Source organism: Aquila chrysaetos, chromosome 11 (genome assembly GCF_900496995.4).
Source record: "Aquila chrysaetos chrysaetos chromosome 11, bAquChr1.4, whole genome shotgun sequence".
NCBI lineage: Eukaryota > Metazoa > Chordata > Aves > Accipitriformes > Accipitridae > Aquila > Aquila chrysaetos.
The window spans coordinates 16,030,672-16,052,383 of NC_044014.1; the positions used below are offsets into that span (position 1 = coordinate 16,030,672).

Genomic DNA, 21,712 nt, shown 5'->3' on the forward strand with positions numbered 1-21,712 from the left:
GAGCCCCGTGCCCCCCCAGGGTGGCACCTACCTTGGGAGAGGGTCCCGGTGACAAACTGGTAGAAGAAGCGGATCACCCGGCCCAGCTGCCTCTTGCAGCGCTGCTGGCAGTGGCTCATGGCTCCAGCTCACAGCTCTGGGGAGGGACCCGGTCGCACCCCCCTCCCAGCCGGCAAACAGCCCCCCAGCTCCTCCGAGCAGCAGGCGATGCCCGGGGGAGGACAGAGCCTTCCTTGCCCGGAGCGAGCCCGTGGGCATCGGCGGCAGGTCCAGGCCGGCGGAGAGGGCACAGGCAGCGCCTGGCAGCGCGGCAGCCGCCAGGCCCCGCTCCCAGGCGGCAGGCAGCCAGCTGGGAAGTTTTGTGCTGGGATGCTCCTGTGCAGGCTGCCTGCGATCCAGAGGGGCCGAGGGAGCTGACAGCGGTACCCCTCCCGGGGCTTAGGCTCACAAAAGCTGACGGCGAGCTCCGAGAGGGAGCGGGGTGCCCGGGCGAGCCCCCCCCCCGTGCCGTGCCAGCCCGCCGGCCCCCTCCGTGCAGCAAAGTTGCAGAGAGAGGTGGGGAGTAGCGGCAGGGGGATGCTCGGGGCTGGGGAGACCAGCGGTGCCGGCCAGCTCTCCGGGAGAGGCAGATGGATGCCTCCCTGGCTGGCAGAGCCCCGGGTTGCCCCCGGCTCCTGGTCCGCCCCTTGCCACCAGCTCGACCCGGCACTTCACGCCCCGGTTGGCCGGGAACCAGAGGCAGGTTGGTATGGCAACCCGCAGACTCCACAGGTCCCTCTGACCAATGAGGCACTGCTGCATCCCAGGGCCGCCTCTCTCCAAGAGCAGGGAAGGATGCTCCTTCCGGAGGGGAGCCGGCACCGAGAGCATCCTGCATCCTTGGGCATCAGCCCTCCGCTCCCACTATCAAGCGCTGTGAACATCCTGCGTCCCTGGGCATCAATCATCTGCTCTGGTCAGCCAGTGCTGCAAGTGTCCTGCATCCCTGGGCATCAGCCCTCCGGCACTGCGAGCATCCTGCATCCCCGGGCATCAGCCTGGGCATCAGCCCTCCGGCACTGCGAGCATCCTGCATACCTGGGCATCCATTCCTGCTAGCTCCACGCAGGGGAGGAGATGAGGATCAGTGCAAGGATGGGAGGAAGAGGAGTCAGACTCCCAGACCGCCCAGGCTGAGAGCTGCTTGCTCCAAAGCTCAGCCTGGCAGCGAGTTGCTAGCTTGCACAGTATGTCAGAGCCAGAAGAGAGTCTTCCGCGTGGCGGCAGTGGGATTTCCCTGCTCCCAGAGCCAGCCCGAGATGCTTTGTGCAGGCTGGCGGCCACATCCCTTCCCCAAGTCCCATTTTCCCAGCTGCAGTTCCCTCTCCACATCATATCCACACCCCGCACCAGCAGGATCTCAGCTCTGCATCCATCCAGGCTCTATTATCTCAGAAGCTTCATCTCTTATTAATGGGAGAGGAAGTGAACAAAAAGGGACCTGATGGAAATTATAGCTTCTGCTCCCTCGAGGATAGGAAAGGGGGTGCAGGCATGATCCAGCCAGGATCAGTCAGACTGCCCAGTCCCCATAAATGCCTGAACAAGGGGCCCCAAGAGAAGGGGCAGGAGCCTCCCCAGGGGTTGGTATGGGATAACATCACCCCCTGCTCCCCAAAAGAAGGGCCATGCCCTCCAAACCAAGCCTTCCCTGCCTGTTATGCCAGCTGTGCTCCTGCAAAGGGGGGAGGCAGCCCCCAACAGAGAGACCGCAGACAGTGCCCCGGGGCAGGGAACAGGCACCAGGGGATGCTGCACTGGTCACGGCAGGGCTGAGCCAGGTCTGGGGAGACCCTACAGCAGGGTGCAACACACAGCACAGCAGGAGCTTGCAACCCTACAATAATACATCCACAAAGCCCTGGGCCAGGGAAGGGCTGCAAGGTACATGGACCCCACAGTGGGGGACAGGACAGCCCAGGCCAGCCAAAGCAGAGCAGGCAGCTCAGCAAATGCAGACGCACAGATGCAGGGACAGCCTGTGAATGTAACAACTTGATTGAACCCACTTCCTGCGGACCACCCGCTGCCAGCCAAAAGCTTAGAAATTTGGGCTGGTAGCAGTGAGCAGTCCCCTCCTGCCACCTCCCAGGGACAGGTCAGTGGTTTCAGACCCTTGTCCTAACCTACGGTATCCTGGAGCCCCACTCCCAACTCAAACCCACAATACAAACACACCGGGACAGTTTCTTGCAACGATCAGATCCCATGAGCTGTGTGATACAAGGCCAAATCCTGCAAATGCAGAGCTCAGCTCCCCCCATACTGGAAGAGAGACTCAGCTCCACAGCATCACCGCAGGGACCAGCCAGCACAACTCAGCCCAAGGTGGCCACAGCATCCCAAAAGCCCGTGGGGTACAGGAGAGGTGGCAGAACAGCCACAGGAGGGTGCCAGAGCCCACAGGACCTGACCGCAAACAAAGTTTGCAGCTCCAGCCCAAAACCACCATCCAGCTCCTTAGGAGCCAGATCCCACCTGGCCAGGAAGGTTGCTCCATCCCAGCATGTCCCACGCAGGTGGGAGATCCAAGCGTTGTCCTGTGCACCCTGGTCGTGATCACCATGCAGGACAGGGGTGCTCATATGCCTCTCCATCAGCATGCATAGACCACCCCACTCCAGCCTGCAGGGACACGAGCCAGCACCGAGGTCACCCACTCCACCTCCAGACTTGGCTGCCCACCAGCATCCCCAGGCGCTACAACCAGTCCAGAACTGGTGAGTGATTTCCAAAGGAGCATCACCCCTCCAGGTTGGCCCTTGACTCTCCAGAGAGGCCCTCGTGCACTGACACCGAGACAGAAGCTCACGGGGTCCATGTGGGTGAGCCAGGGGACCGTCCTCTCCCCTGCGCCTAGCAACCTGCAGCAGGTATTTTGCAATGACAGCACATTGCACAGAGACATGAGCTGGCTTGCTGCCATCCCAGGGCTCCCTCTGAGCACATGCTCCCCAGGCTGGCACCAGGAACTACATGTCTTGCCTCTGCAGAAGGGCAGCAAAGCCACTCGGTCACTGACCCACCTCCCTCCAGCAGGACAAACAGGAATCCAGCAGAAATAAAAAAAAAAGCCACAAAGCAGGGCTGTTGAGCCCATCTTTACACAAGCTTTCTTGCTGAAGAGCTTCCACCTGGGTCACAGCCACCACAGGTGCCACTGCAGAGTGCACCCTGCCAGCCTCCTGCCCTGCCGCCCAGCCTGCGCTTCTCCCAAACCTGGTCCCCCCACAAGGAAGCCACTGTTCCCCCGCCCCAGCCCCAGGGGAACTCCAGTCCCCACAGTGCCTCAGAGTGCAAAGGGCGGCATCTCCCAAAGGGATATTTTGAGCCAGCCTCTGTCCCCAGAGCATCTGCCGGGCCCCGAAAGCGGACATGGCATTGCCAGAGCCACAGCAATGGGAAGGAGGAAGAGCATGGCTCCAGGCTCTGTCTCCAGCTCTGCTCCCGCCACGTTCTCTGGCTCTGGCAGGGGAAGCAGATGCCCCACACCTCCCAGTGCCAAGCCTGCGCTGGGGACCCGCCCTGCTCCCCACCGTAGGGTATGAATGACAAATTCAGGGAGACTGGAGAGCAACATTGTCCCCCACCTCCTTGGCCCAAACCCCTGCTGTCTGCCGGCAGGTTTTGGGGCTGCACCGGGACACCTCCAGCTTGGATGCGCGGGAGCCCAGGGCAGCCCACGCAATGCCTGTGCGGTGCCACGGCCGGTGCCACGGCCCGACCCCCGGCCCGTGCATGCCACGGTGCCGTTGCTGCTGCCTGACGCTAAGAGGAGCCCCCGTACAGCACAGCGGCAGGGCCACGGGGAGGTGAGCCGGGGACACGGTTCGTTCAGATAGCTGTGGCGGCTGATGGCACACGGGGGGCAGGAGGGGACACGTGCAGTTGTGTCGGAGGGCGCGGGGCAAGCGTGGCCTCCTGGGCAAGGCCGTGCGAGTGTGCAAGGACACCGTGCGTGGACCTTCAAGGCCCCACCACGGTCCGCTGGCAGTCCCTTGCAGGCTGAAGGGACAGTGACAGCATCGCCGGGGAGGGGGACGCGACACAGCTGTCCGCACCAGAGCCAGTGCTTCCTTCCCCGCCCAGGTCCTCTCCTCCCGAGATGGCTTCTTGGCAGACACATCCTTCCTAAGCCACCGACGTCTGGGTCGGTACCTGTCGCGGGAGCGCTGGGGGCAGGGAGCAGCCGGGGGAATTCACGCTGGTTCCTGGCCATGAAATATTCATTAGCACAGCCATGAAGAGAAGGGGAAAAATAGAAGATAAACAGAATAGGGGGAGCAGACACGATGCTTGCTAGCGGCTTAGCACGGCACAGACAAGCCCACAGGGTGGCTGGATCAAGGTTTTCAGGGCCAGCACTTGTATATGGGTCTCCTGGTGCCTGTGCAAAGGCTGTCCCACTGTCAAGGATGTCATGAGCACGTGAATACCCCTGGAAAATGCAACCAGGAGACAGCCATCCTTGCAAGCAGCCACATGCTTGTGTGCACGCCCAGCATCAGCAGGGACACCCTGGGGCACAGACATCCCCAAGGGGTACCGTGCTGGGCTGGTGCTCAGGGGTCATTCCTGCCTGTGCCAGCCCTGGGTGGTGCCCAGGCTTCAAAGTGTTTCAGCCTGGGCCACACACCCCAAGGGCAGGAACAGAGCAAGGCTCCAGCCCAGGGCCACCCAGACCAGGGCATCTGGGGGCTCTCCAGAGTCACCCTGGGGCTGGCTGAGGGCAGACCCCTGCAACAGCATCTGCCAACAACATCTCCCTCAAGGAGAAAGGGCAATCAGGGTGGGCAGGAGGCACATTTCCATTAACAAGGAAGGGCAATCAAGGTGGGAAGGGTGTATGGCACCCTGCAGCCCTGTGCCAAGCCTCAAACCACTACTCGGGTCCACAGGGACTGGGCAGATGCTCTGTTCTCTCTGTACCTAAATCCAGCAGTCACCTCTTTTTGGGGGATGGAGGACGCGCACATCCCAGCAATGCCAGACCCATGGCTGCCTGGGGGGGTATGGGGCAGCTCCTGGCTGGAGGTGGGGCTCAGCAAGACTCACCCCAGAGCCAGGACATGCTGAGGGACAAGGAAGGGGACATCTGACAGCAGGGACTGTGGGACCCATGTGAATCCCTGGTCTCAGACACATCATGTTGGGGCAGGTGGCTCCATGGGGGCCAAACACCACTGCCATCCGCAGAGGGAGGCTCAACACAGCCAGCCCTGTGTGCAGGTCCCACTGCTGCTCCTGCCTCCTCCCAGCCCTGGGGACCTGCAGCCTCCAGGACCTGGGGAAGTCCTGAAAACATGATGCCAGAGAAAATAAATAAGGCAGCTAATGAGGTAATTTGCATAGCTATTAGCAGGCAGGATTTGCAGGCTCTGACATGGGATGTGCTGTCACTGAGAAGCGCAGCCTGAGGGCTCTGCTGGTGCTTGCAGAGGGAAACACACCACAACCGTGCTGCGTGGGCCCACTTCAGGCACCTGCCACCCCACCCCGCCTGCCTCCCGGGCCAGGGAAGCAATGGGGACAGGAGCAAACAGAGCATGGAGGTGGGAGGAAGGCTCAGAGTGGGGCAGCCAGCCTGGGAGGAGTGGTATGCTCTAACCGTGAGCCCATGCTGCCTTCGGCCACCCACCGCGGGGCTTAGCCCTGTGATGTACGGACCATAAGGCAGCACACGGCTCATACCTTGCCAAGATGCACAGAGAACATCCATGAAAGGGTGAGCTTGCCGAAGGCCAAGGGAGAGCTGCCAGCAGCCCAGGCTGCCTTGTGGGGCAACCCCGCCATGGCACAGCCAGCTGGCTCCATGTGCCTCCCCATCCAGAGCCAGCTACAACTCCCTGCATCCCTTACCTCCTCTTGCTCCCTTGTGAACCTGGCCCAAAACACATCCCAGCACAAGCCCAAACCCTTTCCTACCTCACCCTGGCTGCGAGTGAAGCCAGCTCACTCTGACTCCCAGAAGAAGGTGCAATTTTGGGGTGTAGGGCTGTGCACGAAGCCCAACGGCAGCACCAGCTCTGCATCATGGCTGCTCCCATCCTTAGATGCTCAGTTCAGGAACTGCTGTGCCATGCCAAGCAGGAGGGCACTGGCCATCCCAGTACCCCCAGGGATGCAGGGGCATCACCCCTGCTACCTGTGATGCTGCCAGATCCCCAACCTGCTCTGCTGGGATAAATGTCCCATAAATTGACTATGTGATGGAGGCGTGGCATGCAGGGCCACCCTCCCCCGGCCTGCCAGGGCACGTCTGGCTTTGATCACAAACCTGCGGCGACAGCTCGGCTCGTTCCCAGCCGATGGATCTTGTTAAAAAATGCATGTGGCGTGATCCGTCTGCTTGGGAAGGCGCTGCCAGGGAAGCAGCCCGGCCCAGCGCTGTGCACCGGCCCCCAGCGCCAACCTGCCAGCAGCCGGCACGCAGCAGGTGACAGGGCAGCAGCCTGGCTGTGGTGGCACTAGGCTGGGGACCAGGACATGCCCCAGCTGGCATTTAGCTCCAAAGGACCCCTGCAATGCAGGGAAAGGATGGGGGCACCCCCATGGTCTCACAGCAGAGACAAGCAGAAAGACCCAACGGATGGGTGATCGGACACACAGACAGACACAAGCTCCACCAGCAACTTGGGTGGTGGGTGTAGGGCAAAGACCGGGTCAGAGTCCCCCCAGCGACACCCTGGTGCATCCATCATCCCCATATGATGGCCCTCAGCCCTCCAGGTTACGCTGAGGCACTAACTCCTCCCAAGCCGCATTTTTTAAGTCAGTTCTGCTAAATATTTCAGGGATTTACACAGAAAAGCTCTCTGTGCTTGGCGGCACGTCGGCCCCATTGGCATCACGCAGGCAGCAGCAGACACCCCCGCCTGCCGGGGCATGAATAATTCATCGCCCCCACCACAGGGTAGCAGTGGTGGGGAGGAGGGGACAAGGCAGGGGGGGACGGGCTCCATCGCCCCCCGCCCAGACTCCTGGGGTGCACCCCAAGACCCTCCATGCCCTGCAAAGGGAGGGTAAAGACCAGCACCAACATCTGCAAGGAAACCTGATTATAGGACTGACATGTTGAGATGGCAGCAGTAAGTGAGGACGCCACAGCCCGCCTGGAGCGTCCGGGGCCATTTCGGAGCTTGTTGGGTCTGCAAAGCACAGCAATGCTGGGGGCACCCAGGATATATCGGGCAGCGGGGCAGCATGGTCCCCAGGACCTCCAAAGAGCCCAGCCTTCACAAGCAGGAACATCACCGTCTGGGGTGCACGACTCACGCTGGGGCACAACACAGCCACAGCATCTCCTTATCCTGAACCGGCATCTTTTTGGTCCTCAGATGCCCACCCTACTTCATGCCCACGGCACCCCACGGGGATCACCAGGGGTTTCCAGCTGCAGCACAGCACCTTGCATCCCCAGGCTTGTCCCAGCTCCCACTCCAAGCCTCACCAGTGTCTCCTGAACTGTGAGGCTGGGAAAAATCTCGTCCTGGCCATAAGTGATGCCAGCCCTGTTTCCAAATCTGCTCTCGGGGAGGGCATGGCCCTCGACATCCCTCCAGCCTCGCCACGCTCACCGCCCCATGCCAAGTCACGGTGATGGTGACAAATTAACGAGCCCCGTGCAATCATGCACAGGTTGGACTCTGGTAAATGGGAGATGGCACTAGGCTAATTTCCTTGCAATCAGTGCTCGCTCGGCCACCGACAGCTCCGACTCGGCACGGTGACAGGAGGAAGCGCAGTAGGGACAGGCTGAGACGCGACTTCAGCTCCCACGTGTGCAAGCAGCATGGGGCTGCCCGTAGGCCAGGCAGCGGGGCACCCTCGATCACCCAGCCAGACGCTGTCAGGCTGAGCAGCACGGGCTATTAGCACCAGAGCTTATCCAGGGGCTCCGGCACGTGCTGGCTGCACAGCTGGGAGAGGGAGATAAGGCGCCCGAGGGATCCCGGGGAGGGGAAACATACTTCAAATGGCAGGAATCTCCCCCAAAACGGACTTGGCTTGAAGGCACCAGGAGCGTTTGCTGCTATTAATAACTCCACCGCTGCAACAAGGCACCTGCCCCCCGCTGCCTGGCTCAGACTCTCCCTGCACGGGGAGACGCAGTGGCAAGGCAGGGAGGGAGAGCAAAGTGGTGCTGGAGATGGGGCTGAGGTCCTGACCAACGGCTTCTTGCCTGTCCCCACGCCAACAGCCCCTGGCACTGGCCTGAAGCACCTGGATGGGTGACGACCTGGCTGGGGGCACCTGGGGGGCTTAGGGCAGGGGAGACGCACAAGGTCAGCGCTGTCCCTCCAACAACCCACAGCCCACTTGCACCTTTCTCCAGCCTCAACCCAAGACACTGCGCAGCCCCACCGCTGGGCTGATGGCCCCCCATTCCAGCACTGACACTCTCCGCACTCGTATCCCAAGTGAAGGCTCAGCCCTCCGGCCCCCTGCCCTGTGCTCCCTGCCCCACGGTGCAGCAGGGCCACCCGCCCAGCATCTGCAGGGCACCCGCTCAGCCCACTGCCAGCCCGAGGGGGCCCCCAGAGACTGCCTTTTTAAACTGACATTTTGGGGACAGGAAAGCTATTTTCAGTTGTTTCAGAAGCAGTATTTCCATCGCAGTTTGTCTGCCTCCGCTGGAGGGAGGGATGCTCTCCCCAGGGGTGCCATGGCAGGTGGCTTTGGGCTGCGGTGCTCATCACCAGCTCTGCACCACTGGGTCGTCCTCACCCCCCACCCCGCTGCCTACCCAGCGCCTGGAGCCAACAGGCCCAGGAGCAGGTGGGAAAAGACATCCCTGGCTTCCCACCTGGGCACAAGGGTCAGGAGCATCCCACCTGGCAGAGGGGCTGGTGGGAGGCACAGAGCAAAGACTGGGGGCTGTGCTCCTGCCCAGGACATTCCCAGCATCAGCAAGGTGTCTTTTCCACACATCTTGGTGACACACCCCCAAAAATGAGCACAGAGAGCTGAACAGCCCCCCTTCCCCTAGAGCCCCCAAGCACTCTTGATAGGAATAAATGTGCCTGCCAATTACTTGGGGGGAGAGTACAGCCTCCCAGTGCAAGACCTGCTGAGAAGCTCAGAAATAAATATGTTAATAATCGAATATCCATCCTGCGCCTGAGCTCACGAGAGGACTTTCAAGTCTAATTAGCAGCAGATTTGTACCATCGCTGCCTGGGCTCAAGGGACAATTTGCCGTGGTTCCCACGAAGCAAGAGGCTCCGCTATAATTAGCCAGCAGCATTCTGTCTGCAAGGATTACCTCCAAATCCCCCCTGCGCTCCAGGCTGGGGGGGGCAGGCGGGACCCAGGTAAGCTGAGATGAGAGATGTCCCCAGGCTTTGATCTGTGCAAAGCAACTCTCAGCTGCAAATCCAGGGCAGGCAAGAGGACAGGCAACGAGAACAGGCAGCATACCAGGAGGAGAGGCACCCTGAGCCTGCAGGTCACCCCACGCTCCCCTGCCTGCAACGCAGCCCCTATGTGGGCAGGGAGCTCCTCTCCCCACAGCATCCTGCCACGAAACCCCAGCGTGGCCCCAAAACATCTCCATCCCCACACCGATCATTTCCAAGCCAGACTTCTGACACCCAGGGCTGCCCACAGCTCCAGGAGGCCTATCCCCAAATGGGGGACATTTTCCAGTCTACCCCAGCCACACATGTTGTACATCTCATCACCAATGCAAAGAACTGCCCCCACCCTCCACGAGACCAACACTAAGCGTAGCTTGCGACGCCGCTTGCACAACCAATGGTGGGTGCTTGGTGCATGGGGACTCGGCACTGCGAGGGGGGGGGATCACATCTGCAAAGAGACCTGGTTCCTCACTGCAGGCAAGCACAAACCTCAGGGCTTGGCAACAGTTCGGGGATGTTCATCAATCCCTGCCCGGGCCGGGCCGACCTGCTACAGCTTGGTGCAGCGCCTTGTCTCGGGTAGATGGAAATCCCGTCAGATCAGACCTTTCCTCAATCCATCACAGTGGGACAGGCAGTGCCTGGGGGACTGCTCCCACCGCCCCTGCATTTTTAAACAGGGCCACATCCTGCTTCTGAGGATGCCATAACAGACACCATTCCCGGTGCTACACCTTGCGGGGTGGCTTGGATGGGGACAAAAGGGCACCCAGGGGAGCAAGACAAGGGGGCAGCACCTGGAGGTGCACCACTGCTGGTGCCCAAACCGGCACCCTGGGTCCATCATGCCGGGGGCTGCACAGAGTCTCGCACCAGGGGAAGGTGCAAAGGCGGAGAGACGGCAGAGGGATGAGGGAAGGGATGGGGAGAGAGCAGAGGGGGCCACGTCCACGCTGAGGACCAACGGCACAACTGAGGATGCTCCGCTGAGTGGGGAGCAGGACCCATGCGTCCGGCCCCGTGGGGGGAACGCCTGGCAGATAGTCAGCCAGAGCTCACTGACCCAGCAGCAGCTGCCAGGGACACTCATTAGCACCAATTAATTGTGGGCAGAGGCAGCTGGCCTGACAGCGGGCACCCTGCCCGCTCGCTCCTCCCAGCCTGGCAGCAGGCACAGTTCTGAGCCAAGGGGAGAATTAAAGATGGGGCAATGGCAGTCACATCCAGGGCACCTCCTCAGGGATGGCCTGGAAACGTCTGTGCCAGAGATGCTGTGCCCATGAACAACAAAATCAGCGCTTCATCCCTCTCGGGTACAGGTACCCCGCATTCAACGGTGACCCCCAAGTCAGGGCACAGCCATCCCCATCCAGCTCCTCTGCCAGCCCCGAGACACCTCCCCAGCACTACTGGGTTGTTCGTGCCAGCAAACAAGGGGTTAGCAGCCCCTCACTTCCCCACAGTTATTTAATTAAGCAGTGATAAAAGGAAAGACGTATTATCCGGAGAGTGACAGCGGGTTGTAATTACAGCAGGGCGGGCTGAGAAAACAAACAGCGCCGAGGGGGGCACGGGGTGGTTTGAGGCTGGGGAGCCACTGCAGCCCCTTGGGACCTGTGTCCTCTGCCCCAGGGCAGAGGTGGGACCCTCGGGTCGTCGCAGGGCAGGCTCCTTTGCCCCGATGGATGTGGTCCCAAAAGAGCCTCCCCCTCCAGCTCACACTGGGCTGGGATTGCCCCAATCCTAGCCCCTTCATGGGGATGCTGGGTCTGGACCAGCCCCAGGGAGCAGCAGGTTTTCAGTGAGTCACTTCGAAATACTAAACACCATCTCCTCCCTCCCTGTGCTGCTTTGGGGCAGTCCTCTGCACCGAGGGGACTCGCTGTTCAGCTGGAGCAAGGGGACAAAGTCCCCGCTAGGACGTGGCATCCCAGAGGGTCTCTGCCTGCCCCCCATGGAGCCGGACACGATGCCCATCTGCTGGGTTCCTCCAGGCTTGGGTTTGAAACTTCTGCCCTGTTTCCCACAGACAGCAAGGGGCATGGGTGGGACACGGGGCACGGCCCCCTCCCTGCCCAGCCACCCAGCAGCGGTGCTCTCCCTGGGGACAGGGAGAGCTTCACCCCCACATCCCCTTCCAGGGGTTGGTGGGAGCCACTGGGTACCACCACAGTCATGGCTGGGACACACTGGGGTGACTCGGTCCCGAGGGGTGCATGGCCACCTCCTCCCTCCTGCCCATCCTGCGCCATCGGATGCCGCTGTCCCCTGCACTGCCCCCAGCCCCAGCCACGTCCCTTCCTTTCTCTAAATCCTCCTGCTCTCAGCCCAATCCTCTTAGGCTCCCCCTCTCCCATTGCAGCATCTTTAAATTAATGCCTGGCCGAGCGTGGGATAGAAGGAAATTAATGCTGGGCAGGGGGGCAGCCTCCGCAATGCCTTTTAAAAACTCAAGCACTCTTCCCTGCCCTTCTCCCCCTCACTGTGCAGGGGAAGAGACCTGATCTGCCACAACCACAGCGAGCATCATTCAAGCAAGGTCTCCCAGCACCTGCAGTCCTGGGCTGGGGTGGGTGAAGGCAGCGAGTCCCCCCTCCAGCCAGCCCCCTGCTTGGGAGGCTGTGAGGTCCCCGGGAGGGAGCCCTGGCCGTGCTTGTGTTTGCACCCCAGGCATGGGTTCGCTATTGCCGGCAGCAACAGCCGGCTGGGACCTCGCTGTGAGCGGTTGCAGAGCTGCCCTTTGGGGCTGTAGGGCCCTGAGCCGCACAGGGTCCCGCACGGTCTGCACCCCCGCTGGGGCACCTTGGGGTCCCCAGCTCTGAAGCAAGAAGCCAGGAGGGATTCAGCTGCCGGTGGGATGTGCTTGCAACCCCACGGCTTGGGGAGCTCCGAGGAGCTGGAGCAGCACATGGCAGGGACGAGGCAGGGATGCAGGGTGCCATAACACACAACCTGATCAATTCAGGGGACGCTTCTTGCCCATGTCACCGTGGAGAAGTTAGGACGAGCCACTTTCGGAGGAGCTGTGTGAGGGTGAGCAGACACAGAAGCCATGACAATCCTACTGGTCCAGGTGGGACTTGATGGTTTTTGGGAGAACGCCTCAGGGAGCCAATACCATTGCTGCCTGCACGGTGCGGCTGTGGGACCACAACCCCAGCAAGGCCTGGGATGCTCCCAGACGGCAATCCCACCAAGCTGCCCTCTCCCAGGGCAGCGGTGGCCAGGGCAGTGGGAAGCCAGGACCAGGCATCACCTGCCAGAGCAGCACTCCCGCTGATCCTCTCTGTTACGCAACAAATTATTCCACTCGCATTAATGACTTTGCGGCAAAGGGGGAAATGACATGAATGATTCCTGGTGCCTGGGAGTGACTCACTTTGCACAGCAGAGGGGAGGTGAGCGGGGAGGGAGGGCACCAGGGGAAATTTGTTTGGGTCAGCACAAGCAGCACAGGGCAGGGGCTGGGCTTGGAAGATGCAACTTCTGGAAGGAGAGTCAGGGGGAAAGAAAAAAGTACTTAAGGGCAGCTCCTACCACCCAGGAGAGGGCTGAGATGTCCCCAGGGGATGCCAGGATCAGTCGTAGCCACAGCATATTACAGCATTCCTTGCTGCACTGCCCGAGCCCTGCACCCATTTGCCAACCTGTGCTGCGACCCCAAAACCTGGCACCAGCGGCTGTCCCTCCCCGCTCTGGGGTCAGACAGGGAGCCAAGACCCCATGCAGGTGCAACCAGAGCTGGGGGTGCTGTGCCCTACCACCAGAGCCCCCCAACTCCAGCATGCCCCTAGGAGCACAGCAGGATGGGCAGGGTGGGCAGCTGCCCCCCATGGCCCTTGGGGCAGGAGTGTGGGGCAAGGGGGACCCATCACATGGGCTGCAGCGCTGAGCCCAGCATCTGACCTTCTCCCTTACCTCCAGGAGGCTTCACTAAATCACACCATTAAAAATTAATCCATATTTCCTCCCAGAGTAAATCAAGAGCTGTCAAGGGCCAGCCAGCCCAGCCAGCCACCTCCTGGGGACACCAGAGACACGCGGAGACACACCAGGGACTTTAACAACCCACTGCCAAGTAGCCCCAGGGGAACCCTTGCAGTGACGGAGGACCGGGTGGATTATTGCCTTTAAACCCATTCAGGGGCTTTCTGTAAGCAATGCAATTTTAAAAAATTCAATCTAGGAAGAAGCGATTAACCAAACGGGCCAGGAGCAGTGGCTCGCCTGTCTAATCTCATTAGCAAGCAGGCCGGCTCTCATTTCACCCCACTGCGGCTCGATGGGCCACAGTAACCAGGTGAGAGCAGCCAGACAGCTCTTCCCTGGCTCCTGCTGGGTCTGAGGGTGACCCATGGGTGCGCGAGTTTGCCGGTGCCTCCCTGCATCCCGCAGGGCTGCACGTTCCCCAGCCAGGCCAAGGGAAAACCCTGGAAAGCCTCTTCCCTGTGACTCAGATCCTGGCCAGACCATCACCAATGCTCCATCCCTAAAAAGCACTTTTTTGGTGTCCAAATGCATGGGTTTGGTGATGGGAAGAGGACAGATAAGGGAGCCAGTGTATCCCAGCCCTGCTGCTGGAGTCAGTGCCTGGAGCCACGTGCAGGGTCCCAGTTTCTGCCCGCGGACGCTCACTGATGGAGTCCTGCCAGTCTCTCATGGTAGCGCCTTGCCAAGAAACCTCCCTCTGCTTCACACTGTCGAGCCCCTTCCCAGCAGGAACATCACTGCCACAGGAGGAGGCTCACAGGGACAGCGGGACAGCCCAGTCAGTCCCTCCATCTCTGCACAGGAGAGCCGGGGCAGCAGATTCATGCCACCAGCCCGCCTGCAGAGTTAGTCACTCCATCCCTGTCTCTGACCTGCTCCCTGGAGAGGGGCTGAAGGTGAAGCCATCCATCTCCACTGCCAGCCTGGCACCGGCCCTCAGGGCTCTGAGCATCCCCTGCCTGCCCATGAGCACCGCTGCTGCTGTGGCGTGGTCCTCATCAGACTTCTCTGTTGGTCAGCTAGACCACACACCACTCCCTCCCGTCCAGGATGAAGCCACCAGCTTGTCCGAGGTACAGCCCAGGGGCTCATCTGCATGCAGGGGCATGCAGTGCCCTCGCCTCGCACAGGGCACAGCCCCCAAAACACTCAGTGGGGGTGGAGCTGGCGCAGGAATCAGATGGGCACCACGGCAGCCATGCTCAGAGCTGGTGCATGTGCTTTTATGTCCCCCGGACCTCGACGTCCCCAGGTCCATGTCCCCAGGAGGGGTGAGCAGGAGCAGCGTGGATGGGACACCGACCCTCTTGCCACACCACAGAGCCCCCAGCAGCGATGCTGACACCATCCCAGAGTTGGGAAGGGTGCCAGCTGCCTGAACAGGAGGGATCCCCAACTGAACGGGTTCAAAAGCAGAGTGGCTCCTGCCAAAACAGGGCTGGAGTCACCTAAAGCAAGACAGAGCTGAGCCCTGGGGGCTGCCATCAGGCACAGGCAGGAGAGGCGCGATGCTGCGAGAGCATGGGCACGCACACGTACAGCACCCATGCCCACAAGTGTCCGTAGGTGACTCGCTCTGGCTGGACCAGAGAGGAAACTTTCAAAAAGACCCAAATTCAGAGGCAGTGAAGGTGACAGCCTCCCATGTTCCCCATCCCCGCCAGCTCCTGTTGAACGCGGCAGCCATCCTGCCCCCAGCTCCCCTCCCACAGGGCTCCGTATCCAAACAAGCTAATTACCCACACCGCTCCCCGGGGAGCTGCACCACCCATCTTCATTTGGAAGACAAATTTACTTAAAAGGCAGAAACAGCCAGAGCCACAGCAGCTCGAGGATGGGAGGACCCTGATAAGAGCCTTCCACCCAGAACAGCCCTGCTGCCACATACCCTTTGCAAAGCCTCTTGGTAGGGTATTGCTGAGAGCGGGGCCACTCCATCCCCTGCATCCCATCCCCAGCCCTGTCCCATGCACTGTCCTGCCACTCACCCGCATGGCATGGCACCTACCCAGCCCCAGCTGCTGGCAGACACCCTGGCACAGACAGTGGGGTGAACAGAACCCCTGCACCCACCTGCAGCCCTTGCCCCTTAGAAAGGGGCTCCTCTTGCCCTTTGCTCCCAGGCAAGCTGCTTGCACCAGCCCCAGCAGTTCACTTGCTTGGCAATAACCACCCCCAGGGCTCCACAACCCCTTAGTGGAGGATTTTGATCCCCCACCCTAAGCCAGAGCCCCTCACCGTGGTGTCAGGGAGGCAGCCCGCCCGGCTCAGCCCCCCCGGTGGGGCATGGCAGGGAGATTCATTTCACTAGAGGCTCATTCATCTGCAGCACGATTAAAGCCCAGGGCTGGGATCCATCCCGGCGGCAGGAGAGTGATTTGCCAGCAGATGGATTTACCATCTCCCAAGCACAGCAATTTGGCTTAAACAAAACCAAACCACTTCTTCTAATGAAAACACCATTAATGAGCAGAGCCAGTGAGGGAGGGGGAGGGCAGCTCCACTAATGGGGTCTCTCCTGTCCTTTGGGGCTGGCACAACCCCCGGATACCCCAGCTGGAAGGCAAGGGCTCTGCTCCACCTGGGATGTATGGACTCGGTACAGCCCAGGGGAAACCAGAGCCTGCTCCAGGGACCAGCTCTGCTCACCCTCCCAAACCTCTCCTGTCCTGGATCCCAAAGCTCTGGGGGCAACTGGTCCCAGCACAGCACACAGCAGGAAAGCAGCACCACCGAGTCTGGACACCTCCTCTGGCTGTCCGGCTGTGGAGAAAAACTCCTCTCTGTGCCCAGGCACAGAGATGGTGAAAGAGCAAACCCCTCCCTGCCCGTGCATTGCCAGCCCTGTGCAGCAGGAGCTGTACACCTTGGCCAAAGTTGCGACAGTCCATGAATTATGCATTGGCATCTGCAGAAATCAGCCGTTTAACCGCCCCAACCAAACCCCTGAACTTCCTGTCAATTAATCCTGTGCCACTAATTCCCCGCGGGCTCCGACCTGCCTCTGCCTGCAGGGATGCAGCAGCGGCTGCCAAAACCTCAGCTCCGGCCTCTCCACCTGCAAAATCCAACCTGCCCACAGGCAGCAGTACACAGCAGCATCACCCACATGCCCCTCGCCCCATACGTAGCTCTGCCCTGGCATAGGCTCGGAGCAGCATCCTCGCTGGCAGGGACCCCCAGGATCTCAGCCTCCGGTCGGGAGAGGCCACAACACCCCGTGAGAGGGGATTCATCGGCATCGAAGGGCTGCAGACAAGCCAGGACAGCAAAGAGGGAAGAGGCGGAGGGGTACAGATGCCAGAGAGAAGGAGACAGCAGACAGAGACGAGGCAGAGTCAGGCAGCGCTCCCATCACCCCAGGAAGGTGCAGCATCCATCGAGGGCAGGGCGCTTTGGCACAGAGGGGACCCCACGGGAGCTCCCCGCCCCAGCGCACGAGTGGGAGCCCCTTTTCCCCCCATACCCCACCCTGACTGGGGGCCTCCTGGGGAGCTTGGGGACCTAGCTTGAGGGTCAGCCCAGCTTCCAGCCCAGCCTCACCGTCAGGCCGTGGGCGGTGGGAGCAGAAGCAGCAAGCAGAGGGGGGGTCATGTGGGGCAGCAACGGCAGTGCAGAAAAGGCAGGTTAGCGGGGGAGCAGGGGGATGGGCAGCACACTTGGTTCCCACGGGCCGGACCCCCAGGGGAAGGACATCGGTGTGTGTCACCCTCCTAGGCGCTGCTTCTAGGAGAAGGGGACAAACCATGCGTGCTGCTTGCCACAGGGATGCAGGCAGCCGGCCCTGCCAGACCCGCGTGGGCAGGGCAGAGCGAGGTGGCCATGCACCCTGTACTGCTTGAGGAAGCAACCAGGCAAGAGAAGGAGCTTTGTTCTGGGCATGGGCGAGGCACAGCCACAGTCTTGGGCACAGTCCCCATCGCAGTCCCCCTCACCAGGGTCTACCCCAGCAGGCAGCCACGGCACACAACCTGCCACGCACACCCGCAGCCGGGGCCCAGCCGGCCCCTGCCTGCCTCCTGCCCTCACTCCCACCCCATCGGCCCCATCACTCCATCCTCCGGCTGCAGATCCCAGCTCTTCCCCCTACACACACTATTATTTGGCACAGGCTAGCACTGACACCCCCTCCACACCCTGGGAAATAAATTATCCCCCTTGCAGGTGGAAATACTATGCTATGGCAAGCTTGCAGAGATTTTCCTCCCGTCTGGCTGAGTGCGGGCTGCGAGCAGCCACGATGGAGCTGCCGGGTTTGCCGGCAACAGAACAAGCTCCTGGCGCAGCCCTAGATCTGCCCATCACCTGGTACCTGCCTGCAGCAGACGCATCGCTGGGGCACGGCTCTTCAGCTTTACCCCGCGGCAGGGAACGGAGCCCAGCTCCCGCTGGACTCCCGCCAACCCCACTGACCCGTCCTTCCCTTGGGGTGTTTGCGGGGGACAGCTCTGCCCCATCTCTCCTTTCTTACTGCCACAGAGAGAGATGCCTCCAAAACACCCTCCCTCCAGGCAGGGAGGGGAGCTCAGCCAGATGCTGCGCTGATGCTACACTGGTACCTACGGTTTTCATCTCACTGGGTGGGCTGCTAAAAGTGCTAAGAGTTAGGGAGTCCCCATCCATCAGTCATGCCTGGGGAGGCAGGAGGATCACAAAGCTCTGCAGATGGTCTCTATAGCAATTGCTCACCCACTGCAAACGCTGCGGCTGCCTTTGGGGTGGAGCAAAGCAATTGCTTGAGACCCCCCCAACCTGACAACAGCAGGGAGAAAGCAGGGGTGAAAAAGCAGGGATGAAAAGTGAGCCTCCCAACCCCTTTTTGGGGGACCAACAGACCCAGAGAGGTGAATCCCTCATCCTTCCAAAATGCAGCTAGGGGGTTTGACCCACCCCAAAGAGCCCGGGTGTTGACCCTGCGCTGGCGCCTGCTGTCCTGCTCGCAGGACACAGCATGGCTCGGACGGGCTTGTCCCGCGGGGTGAGATGGGGCCCCGGGCCACCCACCCCTGCTCCCCAACTGGGACTGGGGCAGCCCCGCTGCCCACACACCCCTGCAGAGCAGCGGGCAGGAGGGAAAGCCGCCTCTGAGCCCCACTCGCCTCTTGGGCCGCTGGGATTCGGGGCCGGGGACGCGGTACCTGCGCTCCTCAGGGCAAAGCGGCACCAGGGTCCCATTTCTTCCGCACGGAGGGCCATGTCCAGAGCAGTCCCGAGACACTGGCTCTGGCTCTGCTTGCACACTAATCGCTCGTGTCATTAGAGGGCTGGAGGAATAATGTAATTTATGGATGGCTTTTATTTCTCGCTAGCGTCATCTAAATACCCCAGAAATGGACCACTTTAATTTCCTAGTGGCATAACATAAACATTTCTCTCCTTAACACCCAGGCGGGCGCCCAGCCCCAGGCTCAGCAGCCAGGCACGGCTGGTGCCTGCCCTTGCCCCACACTGCCGCACCGGGCCCAGGCATGGGCAGAGTCTGTCCCAGCTCACCCCAGCGCAGCCGGCCCTCGTCCCCCCGGCACACGGAGCCGGTGCCTGCTCTCCCTGCCGCTCACACTCAGGCAGCTTTCATTCACTCGGTCGCTCTCGCCTCTCACACACACATCCACGTGCCGCGCGCCGGCACAGCCCACGGCTGCTCTGGCCAGGGACCGGGGCAGCTGGGCACTGCTGGAGATGCCACAGGGAGGGCGGGCTGTCACTGCACCCCCATTTTGAACAGCTCTTGAAATTTAAAAATCATTGTGCTTCTGGGGAAGGTGTGGGGGTTTCTACCCTGCGGATGGCTGCGGGTCCTGCTTCCACTTAGCCTTTCTCCTTCTTTTGGAAGGGGGTATTACTAACCCTTCTCTGGACATGCATAGATGGGTGTCTCATCGCCCCCACCCCTGTTTTTAGGGAGTGATGGGGAGGCAGCAGGACCGACTGGTGTCCCCATGTACACCAGCAATCGCTGGAGCTGCCGTGGGGCTGTCGCATCGCCTGACATCAAACAATCTCTCAGTTAACAGCTCTTGCATGGCAGATGTCCACCAGACCCTGATGGACCCTGGTGGATGGAGGTCCCCAAGGCTGCAGGAACACCCCAAACTGCCCATGCATGTCCCCAGGCAGGGCTGAGCCACCAAACAATGGGTGCTGGCAGGGACCCTCCCATCTGCAGGGAGAGACTAAGCCCACGCTAGCGCTGCCAGCTCCACTGCCGGGCTTTGCTACAGCCCCACAGGGGTCCTGGTTCCTCAACGCATCCCCAAGGAACTGGGAGAGCCCAGGCCAGGTTAACAGGCAGGGGCTTGCGCTATTAAAGCCTCCCCAGAGCTAAGGCTGCATCCCTTCTCTTGCCTGCATCACTTCTACACTCTTTCTGGGAGAAAAACAACTTTCCCTCCACAGGGAGGGACAGCTTTGGGGCGTTCAGCCAACGCGGGGGAAATCGGTGCCACCGGGACCAGCTCCCTCCCCGGCTCTGCCCTGGCAGGTCAGTGACCTGACAGCGATGGCAAATGAGTGACATGCTCTCCCAGGGCCTCCATTTCCCACACTGGGAAATGGGGCAGATATTTCCAGCCTTATTCCCCAGAGGCTTCCCAGCAGCCCCATCCCCACGGGCAGGGACCGGCACAGCGCCACAGCTCCCCTCTGCCCAGGTTCCTGCTGCGCGGCTGGCTCGGAGGTAAGCCCAGGCATAAAAGGTCTCAGCCTCAGAGAGACTGGAATTTATTTTTAACCTCGGTTTGATTTAAATCCATATGGACATTTTAAAGTTACCGGAGAAACCAAAAGTTGTGTGTGGGTTCCAAGTTCCTACACAGCTCAAAAATATCTTCTCTGCAGCACGTTTGGGCAGGCAGCAAGCAGTGTTTCCCACGCGTGGGGCTGCTCAGGAAAGCAGAGCAGGGGTCCTGCCCTGCTACCACCACCTCCTCGAAATCCCAGAGCAAAGCCTGAAATCCACTCCAGACTGTGGCAGGAAAAGCATCACTGGGACTCGGGGGAGACGCCTGTGCATACACCCCAGTGCCTGCGGCACGAGGGCACCCAACCCCACCGGCTACAGACAGGTTCGGCTCTGTCGTGGGTCCCCGGAGACAGGTGGGAAGTGCTGCCCCATTTCACAGCTGCTGTGACGGAGGCCCTGAAAGGGGATGGGATTTGACCTGATCCATGGAGAGCAAGTGGGGAGGGAAGGGTGTCGCCAGCTCCAGCCCAGCTGCTTGGCTACCGGACAGCGGGGGGGATGAGGTGCGATGGATGGATGGATGTTGTGGTGGGATGTGGGATGCCAGGCAATACCCTGCTGGGGCAAAGGATGGAGGAGGATGCAATAGGGTCACAGCTGGGTCATATTTGGCCTCTCTGTCTGACAGCCACCCCATGTCAGGGGCAGAACATCTCTGGAGATACTCTGGGGGACACCAGGTGACAGGTGGAGAAGACACCAGGCTCTGGGGCACTGCTGGGGTTTGCTGACAGGGGTGAGCCTCTCCGTTCCCGGGAAAACCTGCGGCCGGGGTGCTGCCAGGCCACCCCAGGGTGCAGCGGGGGGTCCAAGGTATGGCGGAGAGACCCCAGCGCCAAACCCCGGTGTCCCAAGGGGCTTGGGAGCAGTGGTGAGGTAGGGTGAGCTTGGGGGTGGCCAAAAGCATTTCAAGCATCCCACCTCCCCCGGTGGGGGCCTTTTTCCCTGCAAACCTGCCTCGGGGCAACCTCCGTCCGGCTGGGACCGACCCTAACCCCCCCCGGAGCATTCCCTCCCCCGGCCCCGGGACTGTCCCCCTGCTCCAGCGCCAGGGTCGCGGCCGCCCCCCCCGCCCCCTCCCCGGGCGAGGCGTGCGGCGAAGCGGGGCGGGCAGGGAGCCGGGGCTCAGCTGGGTCTGGAAGCGGGCTGGCCGGGGTGCCCGGGGCCGGGTCGGGGTTCCCGGGGCCGCCCCCGCGCCGTGGTCCCGAACGGCTGCTGCACCTTCCCCGGCGGGCGGCACTCACCCGTGAGCTGGTCGTAGGAGCCGTCCAGGTCGCGGGAGTCGGACAGGCTCTCCTTCCTGCCCTTGCTCCGCATCTTCCCGCCCCGCCGAGCGGCGGGGGGAACCGCGACGGGGCGCACGGGCTCCGCCGCCGGGCAGGGGGGGCCCGCGCCCGCCGCCTCCCCCCGCCCCGCCGCCCGCGGCACTCACCGCGGCAGCAGGAAGGGGCCGGCGGTGCCGGGGAGCTCGCCTCGGTACGGCTCGGTACGGCTCGGTACGGCTCGGTACGGCAGGCAGGAGCGCGCAGCCGCCCCGTTCCCCGCCGCCGCCGCCGCCGCCGGGGCTGGGCACGGCCGC

General features: G+C 61.6%; 1 protein-coding gene across 2 annotated transcripts in view; it reads right to left on the minus strand.

The window, feature by feature from the left end:
* KCNIP2 (potassium voltage-gated channel interacting protein 2) overlaps positions 1–21,712 on the minus strand; it is a 47,626-nt gene extending 25,914 nt beyond the window's left edge. For both annotated transcript variants that reach the window (XM_030029978.2, XM_030029975.2), the window contains exon 1: positions 21,378–21,712. In XM_030029978.2, the coding sequence (XP_029885838.1) occupies positions 21,378–21,450 (73 nt within the window). In that variant the 5' untranslated portion in view covers positions 21,451–21,712. The remainder of the gene's footprint in view (positions 1–21,377) is intronic.